This window comes from Oncorhynchus mykiss, unplaced genomic scaffold (genome assembly GCF_013265735.2).
Source record: "Oncorhynchus mykiss isolate Arlee unplaced genomic scaffold, USDA_OmykA_1.1 un_scaffold_164, whole genome shotgun sequence".
Lineage (NCBI taxonomy): Eukaryota > Metazoa > Chordata > Actinopteri > Salmoniformes > Salmonidae > Oncorhynchus > Oncorhynchus mykiss.
Window position 1 is genome coordinate 247,549 of NW_023493668.1, and position 22,176 is coordinate 269,724.

General features: G+C 48.6%; 1 protein-coding gene across 2 annotated transcripts in view; it reads left to right on the forward strand.

The window, feature by feature from the left end:
• The window catches only part of LOC110524928 (bone morphogenetic protein receptor type-2), a 54,005-nt gene that overhangs the window by 20,849 nt on the left and 10,980 nt on the right, over positions 1-22,176 (forward strand). Inside the window, exons 2-7 of one of the 2 annotated variants that reach the window (XM_036972481.1) lie at positions 9,794-9,979; positions 11,018-11,197; positions 16,844-16,948; positions 17,045-17,136; positions 20,187-20,417; positions 21,654-21,768. In XM_036972481.1, coding sequence (XP_036828376.1) covers positions 9,794-9,979; positions 11,018-11,197; positions 16,844-16,948; positions 17,045-17,136; positions 20,187-20,417; positions 21,654-21,768 — 909 coding nt within the window. The remainder of the gene's footprint in view (positions 1-9,793; positions 9,980-11,017; positions 11,198-16,843; positions 16,949-17,044; positions 17,137-20,186; positions 20,418-21,653; positions 21,769-22,176) is intronic. The other variant, XM_036972482.1, reaches the window with a different exon arrangement.

Consider the following 22,176-nt stretch of genomic DNA (forward strand, 5'->3'; position numbering starts at 1 on the left):
GTAGGAGGAGGAGGACCAGGGTTAATGTAGTAGGAGGAGGAGGACCAGGGTTAATGTAGTAGGAGGAGGACCAGGGTTAATGTAGTAGGAGGTGGAGGACCAGGGTTAATGTAGTAGTAGGAGGAGGAGGACCAGGGTTAATGTAGTAGGAGGAGGAGGAGGACCAGGGTTAATGTAGTAGGAGGAGGAGGAGGACCAGGTTTAATGTAGTAGTAGGAGGAGGAGGACCAGGGTTAATGTAGTAAGAGGAGGAGGAGGACCAGGGTTAATGTAGTAGGAGGAGGACCAGGGTTAATGTAGTAGGAGGAGGAGGAGGACCAGGGTTAATGTAGTAGGAGGAGGAGGAGGACCAGGGTTAATGTAGTAGTAGGAGGAGGACCAGGGTTAATGTAGTAGGAGGGGGAGGAGGACCAGGGTTAATGTAGTAGTAGGAGGAGGAGGAGGACCAGGGTTAATGTAGTAGGAGGAGGAGGAGGACCAGGGTTAATGTAGTAGGAGGAGGAGGACCAGGGTTAATGTAGTAGGAGGAGGAGGACCAGGGTTAATGTAGTAGGAGGAGGAGGACCAGGGTTAATGTAGTAGGAGGAGGAGGAGGACCAGGGTTAATGTAGTAGGAGGAGGAGGAGGACCAGGGTTAATGTAGTAGTAGGAGGAGGAGGAGGACCAGGGTTAATGTAGGAGGAGGAGGAGGACCAGGGTTAATGTAGTAGGAGGAGGAGTAGGACCAGGGTTAATGTAGTAGGAGGAGGAGGAGGACCAGGGTTAATGTAGTAGGAGGAGGAGGAGGACCAGGGTTAATGTAGTAGGAGGAGGAGGAGGACCAGGGTTAATGTAGTAGTAGGAGGAGGAGGAGGACCAGGGTTAATGTAGTAGTAGGAGGAGGAGGAGGACCAGGGTTAATGTAGTAGGAGGAGGAGGAGGACCAGGGTTAATGTAGTAGGAGGAGGAGGAGGACCAGGGTTAATGTAGGAGGGGGAGGACCAGGGTTAATGTAGTAGGAGGAGGAGGACCAGGGTTAATGTAGTAGGAGGAGGAGGACCAGGGTTAATGTAGTAGGAGGAGGAGGACCAGGGTTAATGTAGTAGTAGGAGGAGGACCAGGGTTAATGTAGTAGGAGGGGGAGGACCAGGGTTAATGTAGTAGTAGGAGGAGGAGGACCAGGGTTAATGTAGTAGGAGGAGGAGGACCAGGGTTAATGTAGTAGGAGGGGGAGGACCAGGGTTAATGTAGTAGTAGGAGGAGGAGGACCAGGGTTAATGTAGGAGGAGGAGGAGGACCAGGGTTAATGTAGTAGGAGGAGGAGGAGGACCAGGGTTAATGTAGTAGGAGGAGGAGGAGGACCAGGGTTAATGTAGTAGGAGGAGGAGGAGGACCAGGGTTAATGTAGTAGGAGGAGGAGGACCAGGGTTAATGTAGTAGGAGGGGGAGGACCAGGGTTAATGTAGTAGGAGGAGGAGGAGGACCAGGTTTAATGTAGTAGGAGGAGGACCAGGTTTAATGTAATAGGAGGAGGACCAGGGTTAATGTAGTAGGAGGAGGAGGAGGACCAGGGTTAATGTAGTAGGAGGAGGAGGACCAGGGTTAATGTAGTAGGAGGGGGAGGACCAGGGTTAATGTAGTAGGAGGAGGAGGACCAGGGTTAATGTAGTAGGAGGAGGAGGAGGACCAGGGTTAATGTAGTAGGAGGAGGAGGAGGACCAGGGTTAATGTAGTAGGAGGAGGAGGAGGACCAGGGTTAATGTAGTAGGAGGAGGAGGAGGACCAGGGTTAATGTAGTAGGAGGGGGAGGACCAGGGTTAATGTAGTTGGAGGAGGAGGAGGACCAGGGTTAATGTAGTAGGAGGAGGAGGAGGACCAGGGTTAATGTAGTAGGAGGAGGAGGAGGACCAGGGTTAATGTAGTAGGAGGGGGAGGACCAGGGTTAATGTAGTTGGAGGAGGAGGAGGACCAGGGTTAATGTAGTAGGAGGAGGAGGACCAGGGTTAATGTAGTAGTAGGAGGAGGAGGACCAGGGTTAATGTAGGAGGAGGAGGAGGACCAGGGTTAATGTAGTAGGAGGAGGAGGAGGACCAGGGTTAATGTAGTAGGAGGAGGAGGAGGACCAGGGTTAATGTAGTAGGAGGAGGAGGAGGACCAGGGTTAATGTAGTAGGAGGAGGAGGACCAGGGTTAATGTAGTAGGAGGGGGAGGACCAGGGTTAATGTAGTAGGAGGAGGAGGAGGACCAGGTTTAATGTAGTAGGAGGAGGACCAGGTTTAATGTAGTAGGAGGAGGACCAGGGTTAATGTAGTAGGAGGAGGAGGAGGACCAGGGTTAATGTAGTAGGAGGAGGAGGACCAGGGTTAATGTAGTAGGAGGGGGAGGACCAGGGTTAATGTAGTAGGAGGAGGAGGACCAGGGTTAATGTAGTAGGAGGAGGAGGAGGACCTGGGTTAATGTAGTAGGAGGAGGAGGAGGACCAGGGTTAATGTAGTAGGAGGAGGAGGAGGACCAGGGTTAATGTAGTAGGAGGAGGAGGAGGACCAGGGTTAATGTAGTAGGAGGGGGAGGACCAGGGTTAATGTAGTTGGAGGAGGAGGAGGACCAGGGTTAATGTAGTAGGAGGAGGAGGACCAGGGTTAATGTAGTAGGAGGAGGAGGAGGACCAGGGTTAATGTAGTAGGAGGAGGAGGAGGACCAGGGTTAATGTAGTAGGAGGGGGAGGACCAGGGTTAATGTAGTAGGAGGAGGAGGAGGACCAGGGTTAATGTAGGAGGGGGAGGACCAGGGTTAATGTAGTAGGAGGAGGAGGACCAGGGTTAATGTAGTAGGAGGAGGAGGACCAGGGTTAATGTAGTAGGAGGAGGAGGACCAGGGTTAATGTAGTAGGAGGGGGAGGACCAGGGTTAATGTAGTAGTAGGAGGAGGAGGACCAGGGTTAATGTAGGAGGAGGAGGAGGACCAGGGTTAATGTAGTAGGAGGAGGAGGAGGACCAGGGTTAATGTAGTAGGAGGAGGAGGAGGACCAGGGTTAATGGAGTAGGAGGAGGAGGACCAGGGTTAATGTAGTAGGAGGGGGAGGACCAGGGTTAATGTAGTAGGAGGAGGAGGAGGACCAGGTTTAATGTAGTAGGAGGAGGACCAGGTTTAATGTAGTAGGAGGAGGACCAGGGTTAATGTAGTAGGAGGAGGAGGAGGACCAGGGTTAATGTAGTAGGAGGAGGAGGACCAGGGTTAATGTAGTAGGAGGGGGAGGACCAGGGTTAATGTAGTAGGAGGAGGAGGACCAGGGTTAATGTAGTAGGAGGAGGAGGAGGACCAGGGTTAATGTAGTAGGAGGAGGAGGAGGTGGACCAGGGTTAATGTAGAAGGAGGAGGAGGAGGACCAGGGTTAATGTAGTAGGAGGAGGAGGAGGACCAGGGTTAATGTAGTAGGAGGAGGAGGACCAGGGTTAATGTAGTAGGAGGAGGAGGAGGACCAGGGTTAATGTAGTAGGAGGAGGAGGACCAGGGTTAATGTAGTAGGAGGAGGAGGACCAGGGTTAATTTAGTAGGAGGGGGAGGACCAGGGTTAATGGAGGAGGAGGAGGAGGAGGACCAGGGTTAATGTAGTAGTAGGAGGAGGACCAGGATTAATGTAGTAGGAGGAGGAGGAGGACCAGGGTTAATGTAGTAGTAGGAGGAGGACCAGGGTTAATGTAGCGGGAGGAGGAGGACCAGGGTTAATGGAGGAGGACCAGGGTTAATGTAGTAGTGGGTCTGGATTACAGTAGACCAGGGTTAATGTATTAGTGGGTCTGGATTACAGTAGACCAGGGTTAATGTAGTAGTGGGTCTGGATTACAGTAGACCAGGGTTAATGTATTAGTGGGTCTGGATTACAGTAGACCAGGGTTAATGTATTAGTGGGTCTGGATTACAGTAGACCAGGGTTAATGTAGTTGTGGGTCTGGATTACAGTAGACCAGGGTTAATGTATTAGTGGGTCTGGATTACAGTAGACCAGGGTTAATGTAGTAGGAGGAGGAGGACCAGGGTTAATGTAGTAGGAGGAGGAGGACCAGGTTTAATGTAGTAGGAGGAGGAGGAGGACCAGGGTTAATGTAGTAGGAAGGGGAGGACCAGGGTTAATGTAGTAGGAGGAGGAGGAGGACCAGGGTTAATGTAGTAGGAGGAGGAGGACCAGGGTTAATGTAGTAGGAGGAGGAGGAGGACCAGGGTTAATGTAGTAGGAGGAGGAGGACCAAGATTAATGTAGTAGGAGGAGGAGGAGGACCAGGGTTAATATAGTAGTAGGAGGAGGACCAGGGTTAATATAGTAGTAGGAGGAGGACCAGGGTTAATGTAGCGGGAGGAGGAGGACCAGGGTTAATGTAGTAGGAGGAGGAGGAGGACCAGGGTTAATGTAGTAGGAGGGGGAGGAGGAGGAGGACCAGGGTTAATGTAGTAGTAGGAGGAGGAGGAGGACCAGGGTTAATGTAGTAGTAGGAGGAGGAGGAGGACCAGGGTTAATGTAGTAGGAGGAGGAGGAGGATCAGGGTTAATGTAGTAGGAGGAGGAGGAGGACCAGGGTTAATGTAGTAGGAGGAGGAGGACCAGGGTTAATGTAGTAGGAGGAGGAGGACCAGGGTTAATGTAGTAGGAGGAGGAGGAGGACCAGGGTTAATGTAGTAGGAGGAGGAGAATGACCAGGGTTAATGTAGTAGTAGGAGGAGGAGGAGGACCAGGGTTAATGTAGTAGGAGGAGGAGGAGGACCAGGGTTAATGGAGGAGGAGGAGGACCAGGGTTAATGTAGTAGGAGGAGGAGGAGGACCAGGGTTAATGTAGTAGGAGGAGGAGGAGGACCAGGGTTAATGTAGTAGGAGGAGGAGGACCAGGGTTAATGTAGTAGGAGGAGGACCAGGGTTAATGTAGTAGGAGGAGGAGGAGGACCAGGGTTAATGTAGTAGGAGGAGGAGGAGGACCAGGGTTAATGTAGTAGGAGGAGGAGGACCAGGGTTAATGTAGTAGGAGGGGGAGGACCAGGGTTAATGTAGTAGGAGGAGGAGGAGGACCAGGTTTAATGTAGTAGGAGGAGGACCAGGTTTAATGTAGTAGGAGGAGGACCAGGGTTAATGTAGTAGGAGGAGGAGGAGGACCAGGGTTAATGTAGTAGGAGGAGGAGGACCAGGGTTAATGTAGTAGGAGGGGGAGGACCAGGGTTAATGTAGTAGGAGGAGGAGGACCAGGGTTAATGTAGTAGGAGGAGGAGGAGGACCAGGGTTAATGTAGTAGGAGGAGGAGGACCAGGGTTAATGTAGTAGGAGGAGGAGGAGGACCAGGGTTAATGTAGTAGGAGGAGGAGGAGGACCAGGGTTAATGTAGTAGGAGGGGGAGGACCAGGGTTAATGTAGTAGGAGGAGGAGGAGGACCAGGGTTAATGTAGGAGGGGGAGGACCAGGGTTAATGTAGTAGGAGGAGGAGGACCAGGGTTAATGTAGTAGGAGGAGGAGGACCAGGGTTAATGTAGTAGGAGGAGGAGGACCAGGGTTAATGTAGTAGGAGGGGGAGGACCAGGGTTAATGTAGTAGTAGGAGGAGGAGGACCAGGGTTAATGTAGTAGTAGGAGGAGGAGGACCAGGGTTAATGTAGGAGGAGGAGGAGGACCAGGGTTAATGTAGTAGGAGGAGGAGGAGGACCAGGGTTAATGTAGTAGGAGGAGGAGGAGGACCAGGGTTAATGGAGTAGGAGGAGGAGGACCAGGGTTAATGTAGTAGGAGGGGGAGGACCAGGGTTAATGTAGTAGGAGGAGGAGGAGGACCAGGGTTAATGTAGTAGGAGGAGGACCAGGTTTAATGTAGTAGGAGGAGGACCAGGGTTAATGTAGTAGGAGGAGGAGGAGGACCAGGGTTAATGTAGTAGGAGGAGGAGGACCAGGGTTAATGTAGTAGGAGGGGGAGGACCAGGGTTAATGTAGTAGGAGGAGGAGGACCAGGGTTAATGTAGTAGGAGGAGGAGGAGGACCAGGGTTAATGTAGTAGGAGGAGGAGGAGGTGGACCAGGGTTAATGTAGAAGGAGGAGGAGGAGGACCAGGGTTAATGTAGTAGGAGGAGGAGGAGGACCAGGGTTAATGTAGTAGGAGGAGGAGGACCAGGGTTAATGTAGTAGGAGGAGGAGGAGGACCAGGGTTAATGTAGTAGGAGGAGGAGGACCAGGGTTAATGTAGTAGGAGGAGGAGGACCAGGGTTAATGTAGTAGGAGGGGGAGGACCAGGGTTAATGGAGGAGGAGGAGGACCAGGGTTAATGTAGTAGTAGGAGGAGGACCAGGATTAATGTAGTAGGAGGAGGAGGAGGACCAGGGTTAATGTAGTAGTAGGAGGAGGACCAGGGTTAATGTAGCGGGAGGAGGAGGACCAGGGTTAATGGAGGAGGACCAGGGTTAATGTAGTAGTGGGTCTGGATTACAGTAGACCAGGGTTAATGTATTAGTGGGTCTGGATTACAGTAGACCAGGGTTAATGTAGTAGTGGGTCTGGATTACAGTAGACCAGGGTTAATGTATTAGTGGGTCTGGATTACAGTAGACCAGGGTTAATGTATTAGTGGGTCTGGATTACAGTAGACCAGGGTTAATGTAGTTGTGGGTCTGGATTACAGTAGACCAGGGTTAATGTTTAGTGGGTCTGGATTACAGTAGACCAGGGTTAATGTAGTAGGAGGAGGAGGACCAGGGTTAATGTAGTAGGAGGAGGAGGACCAGGTTTAATGTAGTAGGAGGAGGAGGAGGACCAGGGTTAATGTAGTAGGAAGGGGAGGACCAGGGTTAATGTAGTAGGAGGAGGAGGAGGACCAGGGTTAATGTAGTAGGAGGAGGAGGACCAGGGTTAATGTAGTAGGAGGAGGAGGAGGACCAGGGTTAATGTAGTAGGAGGAGGAGGACCAAGATTAATGTAGTAGGAGGAGGAGGAGGACCAGGGTTAATATAGTAGTAGGAGGAGGACCAGGGTTAATATAGTAGTAGGAGGAGGACCAGGGTTAATGTAGCGGGAGGAGGAGGACCAGGGTTAATGTAGTAGGAGGAGGAGGAGGACCAGGGTTAATGTAGTAGGAGGGGGAGGAGGAGGAGGACCAGGGTTAATGTAGTAGTAGGAGGAGGAGGAGGACCAGGGTTAATGTAGTAGTAGGAGGAGGAGGAGGACCAGGGTTAATGTAGTAGGAGGAGGAGGAGGATCAGGGTTAATGTAGTAGGAGGAGGAGGAGGACCAGGGTTAATGTAGTAGGAGGAGGAGGACCAGGGTTAATGTAGTAGGAGGAGGAGGACCAGGGTTAATGTAGTAGGAGGAGGAGGAGGACCAGGGTTAATGTAGTAGGAGGAGGAGAATGACCAGGGTTAATGTAGTAGTAGGAGGAGGAGGAGGACCAGGGTTAATGTAGTAGGAGGAGGAGGAGGACCAGGGTTAATGGAGGAGGAGGAGGACCAGGGTTAATGTAGTAGGAGGAGGAGGAGGACCAGGGTTAATGTAGTAGGAGGAGGAGGAGGACCAGGGTTAATGTAGTAGGAGGAGGAGGACCAGGGTTAATGTAGTAGGAGGAGGAGGAGGACCAGGGTTAATGTAGTAGGAGGAGGAGGACCAGGATTAATGTAGTAGGAGGAGGAGGAGGACCAGGGTTAATGTAGTAGGAGGGGGAGGAGGACCAGGGTTAATATAGTAGTAGGAGGAGGACCAGGGTTAATGTAGCGGGAGGAGGAGGACCAGGGTTAATGTAGTAGGAGGAGGAGGAGGACCAGGGTTAATGTAGTAGGAGGGGGAGGAGGACCAGGGTTAATGTAGTAGGAGGAGGAGGACCAGGGTTAATGTAGCGGGAGGAGGAGGACCAGGGTTAATGGAGGAGGACCGGGGTTAATGTAGTAGTAGTGGGTCTGGATTACAGTAGACCAGGGTTAATGTATTAGTGGGTCTGGATTACAGTAGACCAGGGTTAATGTATTAGTGGGTCTGGATTACAGTAGACCAGGGTTAATGTATTAGTGGGTCTGGATTACAGTAGACCAGGGTTAATGTATTAGTGGGTCTGGATTACAGTAGACCAGGGTTAATGTAGTTGTGGGTCTGGATTACAGTAGACCAGGGTTAATGTATTAGTGGGTCTGGATTACAGTAGACCAGGGTTAATGTAGTTGTGGGTCTGGATTACAGTAGACCAGGGTTAATGTATTAGTGGGTCTGGATTACAGTAGACCAGGGTTAATGTAGTAGTGGGTCTGGATTACAGTAGACCAGGGTTAATATAGTAGTGGGTCTGACATACAGTAGACCAGGGTTAATATAGTGGTGGGTCTGGATTACAGTAGACCAGGGTTAATATAGTAGTGGGTCTGGATTACAGTAGACCAGGGTTAATATAGTAGTGGGTCTGACATACAGTAGACCAGGGTTAATATAGTGGTGGGTCTGGATTACAGTAGACCAGGGTTAATGTAGTAGTGGGTCTGGATTACAGTAGACCAGGGTTAATGTAGTAGTGGGTCTGGATTACAGTAGACCAGGGTTAATATAGTAGTGGGTCTGACATACAGTAGACCAGGGTTAATATAGTGGTGGGTCTGGATTACAGTAGACCAGGGTTAATGTAGTAGTGGGTCTGGATTACAGTAGACCAGGGTTAATGTAGTAGTGGGTCTGGATTACAGTAGACCAGGGTTAATGTAGTAGTGGGTCTGGATTACAGTAGACCAGGGTTAATATAGTAGTGGGTCTGAAATACAGTAGACCAGGGTTGATGTTGTGGTGGGTCTGGAATAAAGTAGACCAGGGTTAATGTAGTAGTGGGTCTGGATTACAGTATTAATGTAGTAGTGCGTCTGGAATACAGTAGACCAGGGTTAATGTAGTACTGTAGTGATTAGAGAAGAGATGGGTTGGTGGTGGGGGGAGGTCGGGGGAGGCTGTAGGAGTCTGATTAGAGATGGGTTGGTGGTAGGGGGAGGCTGTAGTGGTCTGATTAGAAAAGAGATGGGTTGGTGGTGGGGGGAGGTCGGGGGGGGGGGGGGGGGGGGGGCTGTAGTGGTCTGATTGGAGATGGGTTGGTGGTAGGGGGAGGTCGGGGGGAGGCTGTAGTGTTCTGATTAGAGAAGAGATGGGTTGGTGGTAGGGGGAGGCTGTAGTGGTCTGATTAGAGATGGGTTGGTGGTCGGGGGGAGGTTGTAGTGGTTTGATTAGAGAAGAGATGGGTTGGTGGTAGGGGGAGGTCGGGGGGAGGTTGGAGTGGTCTGATTAGAGAAGAGATGGGTTGGTGGTGGGGGGAGGTCAGGGGGAGGCTGTAGTGGTCTGGTTAGAGAAGAGATGGGTTGGTGGTGGGGGGAGGTCGGGGGGAGGTTGGAGTGGTCTGATTAGAGAAGAGATGGGTTGGTGGTAGGGGGAGGCTGTAGTGGTCTGATTAGAGATGGGTTGGTGGTGGGGGGAGGTCGGGGGGAGGTTGGAGTGGTCTGATTAGAGATGGGTTGGTGGTCGGGGGGAGGTTGGAGTGGTTTGATTAGAGAAGAAATGGGTTGGTGGTGGGGGGAGGTCAGGGGGAGGCTGTAGTGGTCTGATTAGAGAAGAGATGGGTTGGTGGTGGGGGGGGGGGGGGGGGTCGGGGGGAGGCTGTAGTGGTCTGATTAGAGAAGAAATGGGTTGGTGGTGGGGGAGGTTGGAGTGGTCTGATTAGAGAAGAGATGGGTTGGTGGTAGGGGGAGGTTGTTGTGGTCGGATTGCGTGCTGTCTCATGTGTTTCTTGAGAGCCATCTCTGTTTGCTGAATGAGGAATGAATACCGCCCCTCCTCCCCCTCAGCTGACCAGCAGAAGGAGAGGGAGTGTGCCTTCACTGAGCAGCAGCAGCAGTGGGAGATGGAGCGCGTGGCCGTGGGGGAGGGACGGGTTTCCCCCGAGAACACCACGATCCACTGCTCGAAAGGATCTCACTGCTTTGGCCTCTGGGAGAAGAGTCCTCCTGGAGACGTCAGGCTGGTCAAACAAGGTGACAGTCTGCAACTAACCCTAACCTAGCACCACACACACAGTCTACAACTAACCCAGCACCACACACACAGTCTACAACTAACCCAGCACCACACACAGTCTACAACTAACCCAGCACCACACACAGTCTACAACTAACCCAGCACCAAACACAGTCTACAACTAGCCCTAACCCAGCACCACACACAGTCTATAACTAACCCAGCACCACACACAGTCTACAACTAACCCAGCACCACACACAGTCTACAACTAACCCAGCACCACACACAGTCTACAACTAACCCAGCACCACACACAGTCTACAACTAACCCAGCACCACACACAGTCTACAACTAACCCAGCACCACACAGTCTACAACTAACCCTAACCCAGCACCACACACAGTCTACAACTAACCTAGCACCACACACAGTCTACAACTAACCCAGCACCACACACAGTCTACAACTAACCCTAACCCAGCACCACACACAGTCTACAACTAACCTAGCACCACACAGTCTACAACTAACCCAGCACCACACACAGTCTACAACTAACCCAGCACTACACACAGTCTACAACTAACCCTAACCCAGCACCACACACAGTCTACAACTAACCCAGCACCACACACAGTCTACAACTAACCCTAACCCAGCACCACACACAGTCCACAACTAACCCTAACCCAGCACCACACACAGTCTACAACTAGCCATAACCCAGCACCACACACAGTCCACAACTAACCCTAACCCAGCACCACACACAGTCCACAACTAACCCTAACCCAGCACCACACACACATGATTCCATATGTGTTATTTAATATTTCTGATGTCTTCAGTACTAGTCTACAATGTAGAAAATAGTCAAATTAAAGAAAACCCCTTTATTGAGTAGGTGTGTCCAGACTGTTGACTGGTACTGTGTATGAATTCTCTCCCCGGGACATCTGCCTGCTGGATCAGCAAGGTCCACTGAAGCACAGAAATACTGCCTCTCTTTCTCCCCATCACTTCATCTCCCCTCCCTCCTGTCACCTCTAGGTTGTTGGACTCACCTTGGCGACCAGCAGGAGTGTCGGGACGACCGTTGCGTGGTAACCAACCTGCCTCCTCAGATCCAGAATGGGACGTATCACTTCTGCTGCTGTAGTACTGACATGTGTAACGTCAACTTCACTGAGGACTTTCCTCTGCCTAGTCCCACTACAGCCCAGCCGCTATGTAAGTTAACCTAACCCTAACCTCTGACCCTAACCGTTCTCCCCTGCCCAGTCCCACTACAGCCCAGCCGCTATGTAAGTTAACCTAACCCTAACCTCTGACCCTAACCGTTCTCCCCTGCCCAGTCCCACTACAGCCCAGCCGCTATGTAAGTTAACCTAACCCTAACCTCTGACCCTAACCGTTCTCCCCTGCCCAGTCCCACTACAGCCCAGCCGCTATGTAAGTTACCCTAACCTCTGACCCTAACCGTTCTCCCCTGCCCAGTCCCACTACAGCCCAGCCGCTATGTAAGTTAACCTAACCCTAACCTCTGACCCTAACCGTTCTCCCCTGCCCAGTCCCACTACAGCCCAGCCGCTATGTAAGTTAACCTAACCCTAACCTCTGACCCTAACCGTTCTCCCCTGCCCAGTCCCACTACAGCCCAGCCAGTATGTAACTGACATATCCTTTAACCCTGACTCTGTACCGGTACCCCCTGTATATAGCCTCCACATTGACTCTGTACCGGTACCCCCTGTATATAGCCTCCACATTGACTCTGTACCGTAACACCCTGTATATAGTCTCCACACTGACTCTGTACCGGTACCCCCTGTATATAGCCTCCACATTGACTCAGCCACGTTTCATCTTCAATGCCCTTGCTGATGGAAGGAGGTTTTCACTCAAAATCTCACGATACATGGCCCCATTCATTCTTTCTTTTACACGGATCAGTTGTCCTGGTCCCTTTGCAGAAAAACAGCCCCAAAGCATGATGTTTCCAACCCCATGCTTCACAGTAGGTTTGGTGTTCTTTGGATTCAACTCAGCATTCTTTGTCCTCCAAACACGACGAGTTGAGTTTTTACCAAAAAGTTATATTTTGGTTTCATCTGACCATATGACATTCTCCCAATCTTCTTCTGGATCATCCAAATTCTCTCTAGCAAACTTCAGATGGGCCTGGACATGTACTGGCTTAAGCAGGGGGACACGTCTGGCACTGCAGGATTTGAGTTCCTGGCGGCGTAGTGTGTAACTGATGGTAGGCTTTGTTACTTTGGTCCCAGCTCTCTGCAGGTCATTCACTAGGTTCCCCCATGTGGTTCTGGGATTTTTGCTCACCGTTCTTGTGATCACTTTGACCCCACGGGGTGAGATCTTGCGTGGAGCCCCAGATCGAGGGAGATTATCAGTGGTCTTGTATGTCTTCCATTTCCTAATAATTGCTCCCACAGTTGATTTCTTTAAACCAAGCTGCTTACCTATTGCAGATTCAGTCTTCCCAGCCTGGTGCAGGTCTACAATTTTGTTTCGGGTGTCCTTTGACAGCTCTTTGGTCTTGGCCATAGTGGAGTTTGGAGTGTGACTGTTTGAGGTTGTGGACAGGTGTCTTTTATACTGATAACAAGTTCAAACAGGTGCCATTAATACAGGTAACGAGTGGAGGACAGAGGAGCCTCTTAAAGAAGAAGTTACAGGTCTGTGAGAGCCAGAAATCTTGCTTGTTTGTAGGTGACCAAATACTTATTTTCCACCATAATTTGCAAATAAATTCATAAAAAATCCTACAATGTGATTTTCTGGATTTTTTTTCCTCATTTTGTCTGTCATAGTTGAAGTGTACCTATGATGAAAATTACAGGCCTCTCTCATCTTTTTAAGTGGGAGAACTTGCACAATTGGTGGCTGACTAAATACCTTTTTGCCCCACTGTATCTACACCTGTTGGTTAAGGGCTTGTCAGTCGGCATTTCACTGTGAGGTCCACACCTGTTGGTTAAGGGCTGGTCAGTCAGCATTTCACTGTGAGGTCTACACCTGTTGGTTAAGAGCTGGTCAGTCAGCATTTCACTGTGAGGTCTACACCTGTTGGTTAAGGGCTGGTCAGTCTGCATTTCACTGTGTGGTCTACACCTGTTGGTTAAGGGCTTGTCAGTCGGCATTTCACTGTGAGGTCCACACCTGTTGGTTAAGGGCTGGTCAGTCAGCATTTCACTGTGAGGTCTACACCTGGTGGTTAAGGGCTGGTCAGTCAGCATTTCACTGTGAGGTCTACACCTGTTGGTTAAGGGCTGGTTCAACACACTCACCCTGAGGCTGATACTGAGAGACTGATGTCATGCTGTAGATAGGTGGTTCAACACACTCACCCTGAGGCTGATACTGAGAGACTGATGTCATGCTGTAGATAGGTGGTTCAACACACTCACCCTGACGCTGATACTGAGAGACTGATGTCATGCTGTAGAGAGGTGGTTCAACACACTCACCCTGAGGCTGATACTGAGAGACTGACATCATGCTGTAGAGAGGTGGTTCAACACACTCACCCTGAGGCTGATACTGAGAGACTGACGTCATGCTGTAGAGAGGTGGTTCTACACACTCACCCTGAGGCTGATACTGAGAGACTGACGTCATGCTGTAGAGAGGTGGTTCAACACACTCACCCTGACGCTGATACTGAGAGACTGACGTCATGCTGTAGAGAGGTGGTTCTACACACTCACCCTGAGGCTGATACTGAGAGACTGACGTCATGCTGTAGAGAGGTGGTTCAACACACTCACCCTGAGGCTGATACTAACGTGATGCTATAGAGAGGTGGTTCTACACACTCACCCTGAGGCTGATACTAACGTGATGCTGTAGAGAGGTGGTTCTCAGCTCCAGTCCTCCAGTACCCCCGGCCACAACAGTACACATTAACGTAGTCCCAGACATGCACACCTGAGTCAACTAATCATCAAGCCCTCCATGAGTTGAACAAGGTGTGCCTGTTCAGGGCCACATTAATGTGTTCTGTTGGGGCTGGGGGTACAGGGGGACTGGAGCCTGTTCAGGGCCACATTAATGTGTTCTGTTGGGGGTACAGGAGGACTGGAGCCTGTTCAGGGCCACATTAATGTGTTCTGTTGGGGTTACAGGAGGACTGGAGCCTGTTCAGGGCCACATTAATGTGTTCTGTTGGGGGTACAGGAGGACTGGAGCCTGTTCAGGGCCACATTAATGTGTTCTTTTGGGGGGTACAGGAGGACTGGAGCCTGTTCAGGGCCACATTAATGTGTTATGTTGGGGGTACAGGAGGACTGGAGCCTGTTCAGGGCCACATGAATGTGTTCTGTTGGGGGGTACAGGAGGACTGGAGCCTGTTCAGGGCCACATTAATGTGTTCTGTAGGGGCTGGGGGTACAGGAGGACTGGAGCCTGTTCAGGGCCACATTAATGTGTTCTGTTGGGGCTGGGGGTACAGGAGGACTGGAGCCTGTTCAGGGCCACATTCATGTGTTCTGTTGGGGGTACAGGAGGACTGGAGCCTGTTCAGAGCCACATTAATGTGTTCTGTTGGGGGTACAGGAGGACTGGAGCCTGTTCAGGGCCACATTAATGTGTTCTGTTGGGGGTACAGGAGGACTGGAGCCTGTTCAGGGCCACATTAATGTGTTCTTTTGGGGGGTACAGGAGGACTGGAGCCTGTTCAGGGCCACATTAATGTGTTCTGTTGGGGGTACAGGAGGACTGGAGCCTGTTCAGGGCCACATGAATGTGTTCTGTTGGGGGGTACAGGAGGACTGGAGCCTGTTCAGGGCCACATTAATGTGTTCTGTAGGGGCTGGGGGTACAGGAGGACTGGAGCCTGTTCAGGGCCACATTAATGTGTTCTGTTGGGGCTGGGGGTACAGGAGGACTGGTGCCTGTTCAGGGCCACATTAATGTGTTCTGTTGGGGGTACAGCAGGACTGGAGCCTGTTCAGGGCCACATTATTGTGTTCTGTTGGGGGTACAGCAGGACTGGAGCCTGTTCAGGGCCACATTATTGTGTTCTGTTGGGGGTACAGGAGGACTGGAGCCTGTTCAGGACCACATTAATGTGCTCTGTTGGGGGTACAGGAGGACTGGAGCTATTGAAAAATAAAGGTTTTGGAGAAATTTGATTGTGAATGTATGTATTGGTTTATTTTGATAAGAGATGAACATGTCATGAATTGAAGGTTATTTGTTGATGTAAAAATGAATCACTTTTAATGTTATCAGATTTGGGTCGCAAGATATTCTTGTGACTAACCCATGACCTCTAACCTATAGACAGACTAACAGGTTGTTTATGTCCTGCTGTAGACCACCAGAATACTACCAGGTTAGAGACAGACTAACAGGTTGTTTATGTCCTGCTGTAGACCACCAGAATACTACCAGGTTAGAGACAGACTAACAGGTTGTTTATGTCCTGCTGTAGACCACCATAATACTACCAGGTTAGAGACAGACTAACAGGTTGTTTATGTCCTGCTGTAGACCACCAGAATACTACCAGGTTAGAGACAGACTAACAGGTTGTTTATGTCCTGCTGTAGACCACCAGAATACTACCAGGTTAGAGACAGACTAACAGGTTGTTTATGTCCTGCTGTAGACCACCAGAATACTACCAGGTTAGGGACAGACTAACAGGTTGTTTATGTCCTGCTGTAGACCACCAGAATACTACCAGGTTAGAGACAGACTAACAGGTTGTTTATGTCCTGCTGTAGACCACCAGAATACTACCAGGTTAGAGACAGACTAACAGGTTGTTTATGTCCTGCTGTAGACCACCAGAATACTACCAGGTTAGGGACAGACTAACAGGTTGTTTATGTCCTGCTGTAGACCACCAGAATACTACCAGGTTAGGGACAGACTAACAGGTTGTTTATGTCCTGCTGTAGACCACCAGAATACTACCAGGTTAGAGACAGACTAACAGGTTGTTTATGTCCTGCTGTAGACCACCAGAATACTACCAGGTTAGAGACAGACTAACAGGTTGTTTATGTCCTGCTGTAGACCACCAGAATACTACCAGGTTAGAGACGGAGACTAACAGGTTGTTTATGTTCTGCTGTAGACCACCAGAATACTACCAGGTTAGAGACAGACTAACAGGTTGTTTATGTCCTGCTGTAGACCACCATAATACTACCAGGTTAGAGACAATCTAACAGGTTGTTTATGTCCTGCTGTAGACCACCAGAATACTACCAGGTTAGGGACAGACTAACAGGTTGTTTATGTCCTGCTGTAGACCACCAGAATACTACCAGGTTAGAGACAGACTAACAGGTTGTTTATGTCCTGCTGTAGACCACCAGAATACTACCAGGTTAGAGACAGACTAACAGGTTGTTTATGTCCTGCTGTAGACCACCAGAATACTACCAGGTTAGAGACAGACTAACAGGTTGTTTATGTCCTGCTGTAGACCACCAGAATACTACCAGGTTAGAGACAGACTAACAGGTTGTTTATGTCCTGCTGTAGACCACCAGAATACTACCAGGTTAGGGACAGACTAACAGGTTGTTTATGTCCTGCTGTAGACCACCAGAATACTACCAGGTTAGAGACAGACTAACAGGTTGTTTATGTCCTGCTGTAGACCACCAGAATACTACCAGGTTAGGGACAGACTAACAGGTTGTTTATGTCCTGCTGTAGACCACCAGAATACTACCAGGTTAGAGACAGACTAACAGGTTGTTTATGTCCTGCTGTAGACCACCAGAATACTACCAGGTTAGAGACAGACTAACAGGTTGTTTATGTCCTGCTGTAGACCACCAGAATACTACCAGGTTAGAGACAGACTAACAGGTTGTTTATGTCCTGCTGTAGACCACCAGTTGCAGTGTGAAGAGACCATAGTCATCTCCTTGGCTGTTGTCTCTGTGCTGGCTGTCATCATCTTTGCTGCCTTCTTCGGTTACCGCATGATGCACAGTGAGTAACCATGGTGATAACCAGACAATAATATGATGCTTATCTCTGTTTATCCCCGTGACCTAAGCCTCTGTCTGACTGTGTATTTATTCTCAGGAGGTGGTAAACAGGGCCTTCATAATCTCAACATGATGGAGGGAGCTGGTTCTGAGAGCTCTCTGGACCTGGACAACCTCAAACAACTGGAGGTCAGATGGCTACAGCTACTATAGTTATTACAGTTACAACAGCTACTACAGTTACTACAGTTATTACAGCTACTACAGCTATTACAGTTACTACAGTTATTACAGATACTACAGTTATTACAACTGCTACAGTTATTACAGCTGCTACTGTTACTACAGTTACTACAGTTACTACAGTTATTACAGCCACTACAGTTATTACAGCTGCTACAGTTACTACAGTTACTACAGTTACTACAGTTATTACAGCCACTACAGTTATTACAGCTGCTACAGTTACTACAGTTATTACAGCTACTACAGTTACTACAGTTACTACAGTTACTACAGTTACTACAGTTACTACAGTTATTACAGCTACTACAGCTATTACAGTTACTACAGTTATTACAGCTACTACAGTTACTACAGCTACTACAGTTATTATAACTGCTACAGTTATTACAGCTGCTACAGTTACTACAATTACTACAGTTACTACAGTTATTACAGCCACTACAGTTATTACAGCTGCTACAGTTACTACAGTTATTACAGCTGCTACAGTTACTACAGTTATTACAGCTGCTACAGTTATTACAGCTGCTACAGTTATTACAGCTACTACAGTTATCACATTTACTGCAGTTATTACAGCTGCTACAAATCAAATCAAATTGTATTTGTCACATGCACATGGTTAGCAGATGTTAATGCGAGTGTAGCGAAATGCTTGTGCTTCTAGTTCCGACAATGCAGTAATAACCAACAAGTAATCTAGCTAACAATTCCAAAACTACTACCTTATAGACACAAGTGTAAGGGGATAAAGAATATGTACATAAAGATATATGAATGAGTGATGGTACAGAGCGGCATAGGCAAGATACAGTAGATGGTATTGAGTGCAGTATATACATATGAGATGAGTATGTAAACAAAGTGGCCTAGTTTAAAGTGGCTAGTGATACATGTATTACATAAGGATACAGTAGATGGTATCGAGTACAGTATATACATATGAGATGAGTATGTACATAAAGTGGCATAGTTTAAAGTGGCTAGTGATACATGTATTACATAAAGATGCAGTAGATGATATAGAGTACAGTATATACATATGAGATGAATAATGTAGGGTATGTAAACATTATATTAGGTAGCATTGTTTAAAGTGGCTAGTGATACATTTTACATCAATTCCCATTATTAAAGTGGCTGGAGTTGAGTCAGTGTCAGTGTGTTGGCAGCAGCCACTCAATGTTAGTGGTGGCTGTTTAACAGTCTGATGGCCTTGAGATAGAAGCTGTTTTTCAGTCTCTCGGTCCCAGCTTTGATGCACCTGTACTGACCTCGCCTTCTGGATGATAGCGGGGTGAACAGGCAGTGGCTCGGGTGGTTGTTGTCCTTGATGATCTTTATGGCCTTCCTGTGACATCGGGTGGTGTAGGTGTCCTGGAGGGCAGGTAGTTTGCCCCCGGTGATGCGTTGTGCAGATCTCAGCTACTACAGTTATTACAACTATTACCGTTATTGCAGCTGCTACAGTTATTAGTTATTACAGCTATTACAGGTATTACAGCTGCCACAGCTATTACCGTTGTTACAGCTATTACAGCTATTACAGCTGCTACAGTTATTACAGCCATTACAGCTTATACAGTTATTTCAGCAATTACCGTTATAACAGATACTACAGCTATTACGACTGTTACAGTTATTACAGCAACTACATTTATTACAGTTGCTACAGTTATTACAGCTACTACAGTTATTAAGCTACTACAGCTACTACAGTTATTACAGCTGTTAGTTTTTACAGTTAATACAGCTATTACAGCTATTACAGTTATTACAGCTGTTACAGTTATTACAGCTGTTACAGTTATTACAGCTACTACAGTTAGTATAGCTATTACAGCTATTACAGCTACTTCAGTTATTACAGCTACTACATCTACTACAGCTATTCGACCTTATACACATCTACTACAGCTACTACAGCTATTCTACCTTATACACAGCTACTACAGCTACTACAGCTATTCAACCTTATACACATCTACTACAGCTACTACAGCTATTCTACCTTATACACATCTACTACAGCTACTACAGCTACTACAGCTATTCTACCTTATACACATCTACTACAGCTACTACAGCTATTCGACCTTATACACATCTACTACAGCTACTACAGCTATTCTACCTTATACACATCTACTACAGCTACTACAGCTATTCTACCTTATACACATCTACTACAGCTACTACAGCTATTCTACCTTATACACATCTACTACAGCTACTACAGCTACTACAGCTATTCTACCTTATACACATCTACTACAGCTACTACAGCTATTCGACCTTATACACATCTACTACAGCTACTACATCTACTACAGCTATTCTACCTTATACACATCTACTACAGCTACTACAGCTATTCTACCTTATACACATCTACTACAGCTACTACAGCTATTCTACCTTATACACATCTACTACAGCTACTACAGCTATTCTACCTTATACACATCTACTACAGCTACTACAGCTATTCTACCTTATACACATCTACTACAGCTACTACAGCTACTACAGCTATTCTACCTTATACACATCTACTACAGCTACTACAGCTATTCGACCTTATACACATCTACTACAGCTACTACATCTACTACAGCTATTCTACCTTATACACATCTACTACAGCTACTACAGCTATTCTACCTTATACACATCTACTACAGCTACTACAGCTATTCTACCTTATACACATCTACTACAGCTACTACAGCTATTCTACCTTATACACATCTACTACAGCTACTACAGCTACTACAGCTATTCTACCTTATACACATCTACTACAGCTACTACAGCTATTCGACCTTATACACATCTACTACAGCTACTACATCTACTACAGCTATTCGACCTTATACACATCTACACCTAGCACAGCTGCACATAGAGAGAATCGGTTTGAGGACCAAAATGTAATTGAGATCCAGTCGTCTTTTCTCAATCTTTCTTCTCCCTCTTTTTCTCTCTGTCAGCTGATAGGTCGAGGCCGGTACGGCTCGGTGTTCTGTGGTTCGTTGGACGAGCGACAGGTGGCTGTGAAGGTGTTCAGCTCAGCCAATCGGCAGAACTTCCTGAACGAGTGTTCCATTTATTGTCTCCCCCTGCTGGAGCATGACAACATCGCTCACTTCATCGCTGCCGACGAACGGCTGGGGGCCGAGGGCCGAGTGGAGTACCTTCTGGTCATGGAGTACTACCCCCACGTAAGTACCTTCTACTAGATTCTATTGATTCCAGACGGCTGGGGGGCGAGTGGAGTACCTTCTACTGGGTTCTACTGGTTCCAGACGGCTGGGGGCCAAGTAGAGTACCTTCTACTGGGTTCTACTGGTTCCAGACGGCTGGGGGCCGAGTGGTGTACCTTCTACTGGATTCTACTGGTTACAGACGGCTGGGGGCCGAGTAGAGTACCTTCTACTGGGTTCTACTGGTTACAGACGGCTGGGGGCCGAGTGGTGTACCTTCTACTGGATTCTACTGGTTACAGACGGCTGGGGGCCGAGTAGAGTACCTTCTACTGGGTTCTACTGGTTCCAGACGGCTGGGGGCCGAGTAGAGTACCTTCTACTGGTTTCTACTGGTTCCAGACGGCTGGGGGCCGAGTAGAGTACCTTCTACTGGTTACAGACTGCTGGGGGCCGAGTAGAGTACCTTCTACTGGTTACAGACTGCTGGGGGCCGAGTAGAGTACCTTCTACTGGTTACAGACTGCTGGGGGCCGAGTAGAGTACCTTCTACTGGTTACAGACTGCTGGGGGCCGAGTAGAGTACCTTCTACTGGATTCTACTGGTTACAGACGGCTGGGGGCCGAGTGGTGTACCTTCTACTGGGTTCTACTGGTTACAGACGGCTGGGGGCCGAGTAGAGTACCTTCTACTGGATTCTACTGGTTACAGACGGCTGGGGGCCGAGTGGTGTACCTTCTACTGGTTTCTACTGGTTCCAGACGGCTTAGGGAGCTGATTCCCTTTTATTTAAAGTGACAAACCACCTCAGCACTGTCTGCTCTCCCCCTCTGTGTCCTGGTGTATTATGATGTATTAATACAGAATATAGATATATATATATCTGTCTCTCTCCAGCTCTATCTCTCAATCTCTCCATCTCTCTCTCTCCCTCCCTCCATCTCTCCCTCACTCCATCTCTCTCTCCCTCCATCTCTCTCTCCCTCCATCTCTCTCTCTCCCTCCTTCCTTCCCTCCTCTCTCTCTCTCTCTCTCTCTCTCTCTCTCTCTCTCTCTCTCTCTCTCTCTCTCTCTCTCTCTCTCTCTCTCTCTCTCTCTCTCTCTCTCTCTCTCTCTCTCTCTCTCTCTCTCTCTCTCTCTCTCTCTCTCTCTCTCTCTCTCTCTCTCTCTCTCTCTCTCTCTCTGTGTCCTGGTGCATTATGATGTATTTATACAGTATATATCCTTCCCTCCTCTCTCTCTCTCTCTGTCAGGGCTCTTTGTATCGCTATCTGGGCCTGCAGACAGGAGACTGGATGAGTAGCTGTCGTCTGGCCCATTCCATCACCAGAGGCCTGGCCTACCTGCATACTGAGCTGCTTAAAGGAGGTGAGACATCCACCTGACCTCCACGACCTGTCCACCTGACCTCCACGCCCTGTCCACCTGACCTCTGTGGTTCAATGTGGAGTAGTAATGTAGGCATCCTCTGTGGTTCAATTTAGAGTAGTAATGTAGCCATCCTCTGGCTGTGGTTCAATGTGGAGTAGTAATGTAGCCATCCTCTGTGGTTCAATTTAGAGTAGTAATGTAGCCATCCTCTGGCTGTGGTTCAATGTGGAGTAGTAATGTATCCATCCTCTGGTTGTGGTTCAATGTGGAGTAGTAATGTAGCCATCCTCTGGCTGTGGTTCAATATGGAATAGTAATGTAACCATCCTCTGGGGTTCAATGTAGAGTAGTAATGTAACCATCCACTGTGGTTCATTGTAGAGTAGTAATGTAGCCATCCTCTGG